Genomic DNA, 12,445 nt, shown 5'->3' on the forward strand with positions numbered 1-12,445 from the left:
GAGCACACAGATAAAGATTGTTGCAGAAGTCAGCAGAGTTTCTTCAATGGGAAATCACATCTGACTAGTTTTCTCTAATTCTATGAAGCTGTCAGCATGCAAATAAATAAAGGGGATATGAATATACATAAGTTTTCCAAAAGCCTTCCAAAAACATTCCACAGCAATGTATTAGAGAAACAGAAGTGTCATGGGACTGAAGAAATTTCTTTGTGGACTGAAAGCTGGTTAAATAACAGAAAACAAAGCACAGAATTTTACAGATTTTTTTACCATGAAAAAAATTCACAAGTAGAGTTCTCCACACTTGGACCAATTTTACTCATTGTCTTGAACAACCTATAAAAGGTAATGAACCCTGAAATCTCTGAGTTCATAGCTAATAGTAAGCTCCTTTGGATAGTGAAATTCAGTACTCCTGGTGACCAGCTCCTGAAAGACCTCATTAGAGTGACTTAAGTGGGCAAGAAGTTGATAAATGAGCTTCAGCATGGACAGATGTAAGATAAGACATCTAGAAGAAAAAAAATCTTAACTGCATCTGCACAGTGCTGAATTTGGAATTACCATTTACAACTCAGCAAAGTCATTTTTGGGCATGGTTGTCATTCCTCTGAAATATTTGGTTTAATGTTCAACAGCAACCCAAAAAGCCAAGTAATGTTAGACATCATGAGGAAGAGCATAAAGAATAACACAAAGGGCATCATTCTGCTGCTATAGAAAACTTGTGTGAGCTGTATGTGGGGGAATATGACTAACACTTACATAAACAAGTGAGTGGGCAAGCTAAACATATTTGGCAAAGCCATGGAGGCATTCAAAAGAAATTAAAGATTAGTTTGAAACAGAAAAAAAAAAAACCCAAAAAACTTCTTACACAATAGGTAATGAACTTCTGAAATTTGCTGCCATAGGAGGTGTTGAAGGCTGACAGCATCAGAAGGCTCAAAAAGGCATTGGATAAATTCATTCACATGATTGACAAATGGATTTTAAAAGGACCAGCTAAAGATAGGCCCTCTGACATGTCAAATCCAGTGATGGTGGATGACGGGAGATTGGAAAGGGAATGGACTGCAGAAAATGATGTAACTTATTACCCTCCCTAAGTGACAATTCCGCTGCCACTGTCAGAGACTGACTGCTGGGAGATATGGACCATGGGTTTGTCTCAGCAGGGTATTTCTTATGAGCTTATTATCCTCGCCAGTAGCAGTGAAACAGAGAGGAAGTAAAAGGAGATCAGTATTGGTGGAGAAAAATACAGTAAAGAAGAAAACATGGAAAATGTGGGCACAAAGAAGTATTACTGAAATAGGAATACTGGGTCAGGAAGAAAAGATATGCATAGGAAACAAACAAAATTTCATAATATTTCCATACACAAACTTTTGGAATAGAATAGTAATACTTCTAGCAGTAGGCAAATTTGGTTTGTTTTTTAGTTTTTAAATTATAGAACTTACTTTGTCATAAAAGGTCACTTAATTAGCTATGGTAGAATTTTGAAAAAATAGCTGTCCTAGACATAAAGCAGACTTCAAATACAGCCTGAATTTTAAAAGTTTAGTTTCACAAATATCATACACTGATAATTATATGAAAAATAAGAGAGATTTTACAGTATTTGAAATTAACTGCCTTCTATATTATACATTTTTGTACAATGAACATACGAATTTTTTTTCCGTGACAAAGGTCTCTGCAGATACTTCCAGGATGTGTTTTTCCACTGTCATTTTCACTTCTGCAAGCTAGATGTTAAAGACTATTAAATAAGGATGGTTGTATTTAGATGGGGTTCATATAGATACAAACGGCCAAGCTAAGTAAACCACAGGGGAAAAATAAGGCCTTCTGAATTTCAAAAAGCATTCTCTTCAGGCTTGGTCTTTGAAATACACTGTAATGTATCAAAAATACAAAATTAATATAATTTAGACAGGAAAATCCACAAATAAATGAAATTACGTTTGTCCATGAGCTTCATTATTCCCAGCTCAGGTGAGGTTGGAAGGGAACTCTGTGGACTATCTAGTCCTACCCCTCCTGCCCAAAGCTAAAGTAGTTGAATTTTAATATCACTTTCTTTATCTATTTAGATCAGTGTAGCTGTGGCAAATCAACTGCCTGGCAACTACACCATCCTGCTACATCTACCACAGCACTGAGTTACAGCATAATAAGTTACAGGGTAATACATGGATATAACCATCCTAAGGGAGGCATTATGCCCTTTGGAGAAATCCCAAGTCCAAGGCGGAACAATGTATGCAAAATTCTTTCACCTCTTCCCTTCCTATTCTTTCTAAAAGAACTCTAGCAAGTTTAAAAACAAACAACCAAACCAAAAAACCCAACAAAACCCAGGCAAATATAGAAAAAGGGAAGAAAAATTGAGACCACAATGAAGAAATTGCATCCATTGTACAGTAAGTATGCCATAATGTACTTCCCACTATTGCCATTTAAACTGGCAAGAAGAAATAGGGTGTCAGCCTATGGAGAAATGCCTTGGACGTTCATAAAACTCTACCTGCCCTTGGCTTTAACGTAAAATTATAAAAAAACCCCAACCCTAAACTACTGATTGCAAAGTTCGTTTTGGCCTACCTCCTTAAGCAAGACTTCAGTCCAAATGGAGAATCTTTATAATCAAAGTAATTCAGACAGCAATTCCATTGATTTTGTTGTTGCATCGTTTAACTGTATTACTCTAGAACTTGAGACAGGCTGGTTCAGAATATCATCTGCCTGAAGGAGATCTGCTTTAGGGGTACTTACAAGAATTGAAAAATCACTCAACTTATCTGATATACCTGAAAGGAAAATATTTTGTCTTCACTATGACTGTGGATGCAGAGAATGAGATAATTTCATAACTTTAATGAGAAATTAAACGAAAACAAAACTGTTTTTATTAAGTTTATATCAGACCAACATAGCGATAATGCTAATTAATTTTGCATGACTTCCCATTTTTGGATTTCTGAAACTTTGCTACTTTAGGCTGATTATGTTCTGTTCTGTTATGGCTGATTGTGGTTTCTGGTCTGAAGCAAATGCTTCTGTTGCTGCTTTCAGAATATTTCAATTTTTTTTTAAAATCATCCCTATTTAGGGATTTTAAAAATTTTGCTGCTGTGATAAAGTTCTTGAAGGGTGGGGGGTTTAGGGAGGGGAATGGCAGGAGAGGAAGCTACAGAAACAGTGTTAAAACTCTACTTTGATTTAGAGATAATCTGTATTATTGGTTTATTCCCATGAAAATCTGTTTTGCACTGTAATTTGGTATTCTTGTATACAAATGCTATTACCAGATTTCATTACTAGCATTTACAATGTTGTTTACTATTTAATACTAAGTCATAATTGATCTTCTCCTACCTTCTTCCTTTACACATGCTGTATGCAATTTGAAGATTTTTTTTTTCTGATGTTGAATTGAGAATTTAATCTGAAAATAATGGCCAGCATCTCATCTCACAGAGGGTGAAGATATATTCCAAATGAAATTGCGGTATTTTGTGGCAGGGTTTTACCCTCTCAGAGCAGTGAAATCCAGCAGATCTTGCCCATCACTATCCCACTCTGCATTGCCCATGAAGCTACCAAGGACACAGCTCACAGACAAAAATGAAGACAGTACAGCCAAGGATCATAAGAATCAGATTTCTGTTTACATAACCACAGGCCACTTTTCCTGCCTTTGCCTCATTCAGGGAGCATTTAAAAATATATGTAGGGACAAACAATGAATAAAGTAGAGATCTCTGGACTCAGTAAAATTAAGTTCTATCCACAGCTACAATGGAATGTATCTGTAACACAAGTGATGGTGGACAGCTGTAACTGAGAGCACATCTCCTCCCTTAAGGGATACAATAGATGGAACAGGATGAACGAAGCAGAGATGAGCATTCATTGATTTATTATTATTTATTATTTTTGTGATGTCCAGTGGATAACACAGAGATCTTCTCACAGGAAGAACACACAGAGAATAGCATCCATCCTCCCAATATGCTGTGTACTGTTCAAAACAAATGTGATGGAGGACACGAACAAAATGTAAGCAAACACTTCAAGAAAATAAAAAGATGCAATAAAGACAAGATTGCCTCACATACAGACATAACTGGATATTAGAGCTGAATAAGGGACCTGATCCCTGAGTGTCTGACCTCACAGCATTCTTACATAACAGATTTTAGATAAAACGGAAGCAATTGTTTTTAATTTATTGGATTCAAAATCTGCAAAAACACATGCAACCATATACACATGCATCTACATATATACCACAGAATTCAGTAAGGCTCCATCTGAGTACATGCATTAATCAACTCAAAGCCTTGAATATTGAGGTTGGGTTTTTTTCAGCACTATATACAACTTAACTTCAAAGGAACCATAAAGAGTGCACCTCTTCAGACTTTGACCCTAGCTACAGGTGACAGATTGTCTCTAGTACTTTTTATTATTCATAGTCTTTGCTGGTGATCTGTTAGGAATGGACGCAGCACTTCACAAAGATAACATCTTATTACATTTGAGCATACTTACCAGCCATCTGTACCTAATATTGCTTTCTCTCCCCAGACACACATTACTTATACTTCTAATCCTACAGTCCTCTAGTTTTCCCCTATAATGATTCTAACACACATTGTGACAAATTAACATACCCCATAAGCTACTTTTATAAGCATTTTTTCTTAGAACAGCCAACAGACTACTATATTCATATAGTTTAGGAAGGTATATTAGTTCATGCTCTACTGCTTCCTTTTCTCTGTTTATAAAGTGAATATACTAACTTTTCACAGTACTTTCACACAGACTTCCAAAAGTGATTTGGGCATAAATCATACACCAGAGAGTATCAGATGTCTCAAACCAGAAATCAGATATGAATGGATATTCATCTAAACTAAGTGAGAATGGGGTCTGTCTTGGATTTAGTCCAGCTCCACTGAGGACAGCTGCATGTTTTACACAGAATATGCATTTCTATTTGGAAAAAAATCTTCATATTTTTATCCATGAACCTCTAAGTAATTTCTTGGTAATTTCTTTAAGAAATTAAGTGTAAGTATTTTTCTTTCAAAAATAAATTGGGGGTATATTTGCTCATGCAACCAACTTTTTATGTGACAGCTCCTCAATTAGAACACTCAGAGCCAACCAGGCTGAATTTCCTCCATCCTCCTAGAAGAGATTAAAAATTGCTTTTCCCAGTGCAATAGTGAGAAACTTTCTCATTAAATATCTGGTGACCCACAGGTGAGGTATAATATAGCCAGTGTGTCCAGTTCTCACTAGCAGTTGGAGTTGTTCAGCCTGGAGAAGAGGAGGCTCCAGGGACACCTTATAGCACCTTCCAGTACCTAAAGGGGGCTAAAATAAAGCTAGAGAGGGACTTCTTACCAGGGCCTGTAGTGATAGGACAAGGAGGAATGGCTTCAAAGCAAATGAGAATAGATTTAGATTAGATATTGGAAAAAATTCTTTACTGAGAGGGTGGTGAGGCACTCGAAAAGGCTGCCCAGAGAAGCTGTCGATGCCCCATTCTTGAAAGTGTTCAAGGACAGATTGGATGGTGCTTTCAGCAGCCTGGTCTAGTGGAAAGTGCCTGTGCCCATGGTAGTGGGGTTGGGACTAGATGATCTTCCAACATCTGTGATCCCATGGATTAAAAAAAAACCAACAAAAACCAAAAAAATCCCCCACTTGAAATGGCACACAAAATTAGAGAAAATAGTTTAGCCTTTAGGTTTCCCTTTCTGAAGTCAAGAGTTGAACTCAGTGATCCTCAAGGGTCCCTTCCAACTCAGGTTATTCTATTATCCTTATATCGTTAAAAATACAAGGTCAACCATAGAAAGCGAAACAATTAAAAATACATTAAATAATCTATGCAGTATGAATTTGTTCTCCTCTTGTAGGGATTAATTAAATTATCTTTTTCTGCCATAGTACAGCAAAGCCAGAAATCCATCTGTAGTCATTTGAGACAGAGGAAATTCAGAGTCATTCTGGCTATCTAAGGAAGTTGGACATATAAACTGACAGTATGAACAACCAACCTAAAGATCACTCTGCAACTGTGCAGAATATGTGCAACAGAATGTGAAAACAATGGAAGACACAATGGGAAGATGTGGGATAAGTTAAATATGCTAGAAGAAAAACAGATGCAAAGCAGGTCAAGCAGGAAACTCAAAACAGTGGACACTGAACATTCTGGCATTTTGGATTTACTGTGGCCTCTATACTGCAGGAATAATAATAATTTCCACCTCATAGAAATATTATGAAGATCAATTCATTAATGTTTATAAAGCTTTCAGAACTACAGTGGTGAGCACTTCTGTTAGAAAAGTCCATGGGGAGCTTAATATTCAGAGATGCTCCGAGTTTTAAGTATGCAAAGAAATATTGAAGTACTTTCCTATGAGCAAACACTATTTGTTCTGCTAAATTAAACCTATAGACGAAATATGAGATCATGTAATTAAAAGTTGTCTGTGCAAACAAAGTTATTTAAGAAATGTGGAAATTTTGAGTGCTTTTGAGTTCAGCAACCTTAAAAGTCTTGAAATAATTTTCAAGATGCAATTGCACGTGTTGGCCATGAAGGGTGTGCATTACTTCATTTGAGATTAATAATGCAAAAAGATAGATATTTGCACAAAAAACCCCAAACAAGTTAATCCAGTTATATGACTACAGGTACCTTAAAATCTTCAAAGATCTTTCAAAAGAAGCTTTTAATGTGCTATGCTCTTTCCTAGGGGTGAGTCCTATTTCTAATTAATACAAACACTTAGGAAAGAAAAATACATTATGCTCATCACAACTTCCATGAAATTACTATAATCTAATTTAGAAGTGTCATTTGTGACTCTGTAGTTTTAAACAGAATAGGGTTTTGCATCTAACTTTAGATCCAAACTCTGGTATATAGGAAAGAATCCTTCCCAACATTACCTTATTTACCATTTAAGTACCGAATAAACTCCGAGAACTTACAAATAAACGTTCATACCAATTTTAAAATGGGTTTTCACTGAAATGCAGCACTTTGCATGCATTTTACTTTTTTGTTCCCTGTATGACCGTAGTAAGGAAATAAGACAGATTAACCCAGCAGCTCAAACTGACTAAAACACTGTGGATAGCTTGTAACAAAGATTTTCTTTTGTTTTTAATTCTTCATAACCAAAAATGTGCTCCTGCAGCATTGTGCTTAAATTGCCATTCCAAAATTCATATTCTCTCTATTATCACTGAACTGTAGTGTCATGTTGCATTTGCAGTTAAAGTACCTATTTGACTGCTGTCAGAAGCATTAAATGTTTATCTTCATAGGTTGACAAAATAAGGTATTACCATCTATAAACTCTGGGAATTAAAATTTAAGACCACCTGATAGGAAATCCAGGTAATTAAGGTATTTAAACTGGCTACTGATTGACTGTATCTTGAAGGCCTGTTTTTGCAAAATGTAAGCAGGATTAGGAAGGCAGAACTGCAGTTGGCTATGGGATTCCATACCGGTTTTAACAAAAGCCTAAAACTATTCTGGCCTCCGTGGGTTTTGCACAAAGACTGGGTAATGTACATACTAAAACTATGACTATACTATCAATATAAACAAAACAGCAAGATTTAAAGGATGGTTATTGGGCTGTAAGACTACCCAGTAACAACACTGAAGACCAGTTTGGAGAAGAACAGAAATCTCATGCTTTGGGGTTTAAAGGCAGTCCATAACCATTTGGGGAGTAATTCTTTGAGAAGAAGACTAAATTGTCAGTTCTTGGACCTTTTTGTGGGTATCCAGGTGCTGCCTACAGCAAAAGAAAACATGTTAGAGTAGATTAATTGTATACCTGGTAAAGTGCCACTGTTACTGTGCTCTTAACTGAGGTCTTGATTTCAAAGTTATTAGCCTCATGCTCTACGAATTCACCCTATGATTGTTCTTCAAGAAAACCTTGAGTAGTTCTACTCGGGAGACTTATTTTCACGAGGAACAAGTACTTCACATACAAAAAAAATTTACATCTTCATTCTTACTCATTTTTTTCCAACTGCGTCATCCCCTAACAAGCAACCTTCTGAAAAAGTAATAAAATCACTGTTTTCTCCTTTTAACTTCCCTCTGCTCAAAGTTCTACTCAAATGATTTAAAACATCCTAACTGTCATCTTCTCACTTCCTCTATTAATAGCAGATCTCTCCCCAGTGCTGTGTTTTAGTTTCTAGATGCTCTGGACAAACACAGGTGAGTCTAAAAATCCTTACCAGAGGGAAAAAACAACATGTATACAGAGGGAAAATACAAAGAAGCAAACCCAAGGAAATTAGGTCTATCCCAATTAAAATTAACATAGACTTCATTAGCTTATTCTACTGGATCATGCCTAGTTTTAGGATGATGCTGCTATCTCACACATTCAGTTCAACTAATGTGAACTATAATCAATATTTTCATGATTTCCACTTGGAGACCCAAATCCCAAGAGCAGCCCCTAGATACAGCCTAAACTGTACCTCAGCTTCCTGTCGTCACAAAATAGCTATGACAAAAATTTCACATTGCTTGAGTACTTTGAAAATGGTGCCACTGATTCATTATTACAGCTACCAACATATAAATTTGTCATGCTTAAAACAGGACGTAGCTACTCCATAAGTAACAGTTTCAAGAATATTTCATTCTTTCAGTACAGAAGATCACATTAATGTTTTAAATATAAATGTCAAAAGTAACTCATTGAGAACATCTCAGTGTAAAATATTCAGTTTACTTCTGTTAAACTCTAATCAGTATCTCTAAAGGACATTGTGGTAATAAGCATCCTAAAAATGCCACAAAATGGAGAGCTGGCTTTCAGGTGTGTTACAAATGAAAGCAGGTGTGTTACCATTCAAAAACAGTGTCCTGCTAGAGGATTGGATCTGTGTTTTCCGTCAAGCAGATCTCCCACAAACTTCAGAAAGGCAATTTACATAAAAATTGCAGGGAAAGGCCCTTTAATTCTTAAGTATGAGTCAGCTTTTATGTTTCACTTCTAAATGAGGACTTTTATAATCAGCAAAGAAAAGAAAACCAGTCTGAGGTGCCACTTAGGCTGTTAGCCCAGACGCCTTGATGCTGCAGATAACAAACCAAAACTGCCATTAGCTTTACTCAGTTCTGTGTGCAGCAGGATCACAGATCATGGATCCTTAAATATGCAGCCCATAGAACTTACGTAACTGAACATGAAAATACCCAGTTCAAATACCAGAAGTCCTTGCTCAACAAAAGCTTGTGGAGGACAGAATTCGGGTTATGTGCATGTCGGTGCATTTTTAGTTCAGTTCAGGCTGACTGAGGTACAAATTCTGGCTGGGCTCTGGCCCCCTGGAGCAGGCAGGGTGAAGCTGCGCCTGCATCAGGCCCCACTGCCTTCGGCTCCCTTGCAATAGTGCAGGACGCAGGACTGGGCCCTCACAGCTTCTGGGGCTTCCTTCAAACATGCTCGTGGTGCTCCTCAAGTGCTCGAGAGCCGATGAAGTGGAGCCCGTGGATAAACACTGCAGAGTGTCAGGAGCACATGATCACCGAGTGTTTTGGAAGTTTGCTTTCGGCATACCTTTGCATCTTGAAAAAAGGAAGCCGGTGTTTTGTGTACAACAGACTTCTGCAGTAACATGCATTCATAAGCAAGTGCTGCTGCAAGCAACCAAAAGGTTTCCTATACAAATATTTACTTTGTTGAGAACATTTTAACCTGAGAGCTAAGACAGACAAGTATTGGCTACTGAAATCTTCTTCAAATGACATATTCCTTTACACATATTTCAAGCAGATCTATCAGAACATAACACTGTCTTCAAGTAGCATCAAAGCAAACAAGGGAAATAATGGAGATTAGGAAAAAAATAATTTCATTTCATCTTACGTTGCTCATTTTCAAAAATAGGCCATACAAAATAAGACTATGTCTCACTAAATACAGATCTTCATCCCTATCACATGATTTAAACATGAAGAACCATGTTGAGTTTTAGCCTTACTTAGAAATCTTTGAAAGTCAGACCTTTTAATGATATTTTAATGTACCTTGATTGTTTGTATTATCTTTTTCCTGAAGTGACAAAAATGCGAAATCACTGTACTGAACACCTGGAGTTTCAAAAAATGCTAAATTACCGTGTACATAAGCAAAAGTAGTCAAATCCACGCCTGGGAAGCAGGTATGATTCTTATGCACTCATCACTGACACTATTAAACTACAGAATAATTTGAGTCAAAAGGCTGGAACCTGTTGTGGTTCAGGATGGCAAAAACTATAAAAAAAAAAAATTAGAATTTTGTAGAACCTATCTAAAGGTCTCTGAGTCTTTAAGCCATAGGGGCTCACCATTCTCCCCTTGAACTCTGGAAGAGTTTTGACACTAGCTGTAGCTGAAAGCCAAACAGAATTAGAAACATGATATCTGAGATCAGGAAAGCTGTTTCACAAGGACCAGATCTGCACACAAAATGCCTTATTGGCTTGTCTTGGTTGTTTATATTTCTTTCTTCTTCCCAAAACATGAAAAGAAATGATGATGTGCAGGAGTTGGCTGTAATCTAAATTTCAGATCAATTTGTATCTCATTAATAAAAGCAAAGTATACTTAATAGGTGGGATCCATTTACTACTAGTAATGCAAATTGCACTAATTAAAAATTCTGGTTTTGAAGCTTCTAATCAAAACAATTAAGCAAACAAAACTTCTAGTAAACCCACCAGAATTCACATAAAAGTGACAGGTAATAGCAGAGGATCATAATCTCCTTTCGTGTTTTGTCTTCATTACAAAAGTATGATTTTCATATTCCAGAGTTGGTCAGAAGTACCAAACAGTTTGTACTATTTTACAGGTGCAAATATTTAAGACCACCACTAAAAGCTTTGTTGCAGAAAACAGATACAAACCAAAATACATACAAGGATAGCTTATGCTTTCTACTCATAGAAAATTCCCACTTAAGGAACTGACCAACACATCAAAACCAATGCCAAACAGACTTGGCAACTTTTGGTATTTATGCTGTCCCACTAAGTTTGCTATCATGCAATCATAAACTTCAGTACTTATGGTAAACAGCCACCCTGAATCTACACCCAGCTCCTCACAAATAATTTAAATCCTAGGTCCAGTAACCGCTGCACTGTCTTTTACTTCTAGCTTGTACCTTTTTCTTAAAATAGAGAAGGAAAGGCAGGGAGGATAAGAAGAGTGAGGAGGGGAAGTAGATTTTCAATTTCTAATGACTTCTAAATGTTATCGGGACTAGCACCAATTGATTTGCTTTCCTGTCCACAATCCTGTCAGCACTTTGGGGTCCAAGTGTGAACTTGGAATTCGGCCCTGAGTGCTGAAATCAAGATTTATACAAATTTACTGACCACCCCAACTCTGCAGCAGGAAGAAAAAAGCATCCAGTGGATCTCTGTCTTTTCATTCCAAAGTCCTTATACAACCACTGCAGCTGTCACCTAAAACGCTTATTGATATCATATTACTACCCCCCCACACACCCCCAAATCCAAAGTAGCTTTTATTATTTCCATAGAAAATAAAAATACAGCCTTTACCTTACAGATCTGAAAATAATCTGAAGTGAGCGTCTCCTGGATCTCCTCTCTGGGTGTCCCTGCAGCTCCCGCAGTCCCTCCTGGGTGCACGGAGCCACCACCAGCCCCACTTCCACTGCCACCGCCACTGCTTCCAACAGGGGATGAGGCAGTTAAACCATCCAAAACTTTGCGAAAATTAAATTTCTTCATTTTGGAAAAATCTTTCGGAAGGTTTGGGGGGGGAGAAAGGATGTGTCGTAACACATTCAGCTACATGTAGCGACCGAGAAAGTCTTTAATGGTCCTCTTGAGTGAGGCAGCACTTTAAGTCTCTTGTACCAAACAGAACGTCAATATTAGGTATAATTGATTGAAAAATACAAAGGCTTCATTTTGTCAGACGCAAAAGCTACCTGGAAAGGTCCTTTCCAAAAATAAATAAATAAATAAATAAAGAATCCACAAGCAGCAGGACTAAGATTTACGTTCAAACAAGGAACAATGGAACAACCGCCATCGGGTTCGCTCACAAAATCCACATTTAGCAGTGGTCAAAACAGAAAAGTAAATAAAAAATTCAAGCCGGCATCCAAAACAGTGGGATCCATCCCTCTACCTTATCTGCCTAAGATCTGCCTTCGACACTTGATTATTTCAGCAAAACTACCAGAATTCGTCTACATTCAATTTCCCCTTCCCCTCCAAACCCCTTTGAGCCAGGGGTATCACTGCCCCCGACGTTTCCGAGGAGCGGATTCCCCGTTCCCAGCCGCTGGCGCGACTCCCGTTTCTGGGTCCCTGCCCACCCCCGCAA

At 37.4% G+C, this 12,445-nt stretch overlaps 1 protein-coding gene across 9 annotated transcripts in view; it reads right to left on the bottom strand.

Moving 5' to 3' along the window:
• Nucleotides 1–12,439, bottom strand: part of STXBP5L (syntaxin binding protein 5 like) — a 190,283-nt gene extending 177,844 nt beyond the window's left edge. For 5 of the 9 annotated variants that reach the window (XM_017731889.1, XM_017731886.1, XM_017731887.1 and 2 more), the window contains exon 1: nucleotides 11,650–12,439. In XM_017731889.1, coding sequence (XP_017587378.1) covers nucleotides 11,650–11,841 — 192 coding nt within the window. In that variant the 5' untranslated portion in view covers nucleotides 11,842–12,439. The remainder of the gene's footprint in view (nucleotides 1–11,649) is intronic. The other 4 variants (XM_017731891.1, XM_017731888.1, XM_017731890.1 and 1 more) reach the window with 1 other exon arrangement.
• Between the last annotated feature and the right edge of the window lie 6 nt (nucleotides 12,440–12,445).

This window comes from Corvus brachyrhynchos, unplaced genomic scaffold, assembly GCF_000691975.1.
Source record: "Corvus brachyrhynchos isolate BGI_N302 unplaced genomic scaffold, ASM69197v1 scaffold3, whole genome shotgun sequence".
Taxonomy (NCBI): Eukaryota; Metazoa; Chordata; class Aves; order Passeriformes; family Corvidae; genus Corvus; species Corvus brachyrhynchos.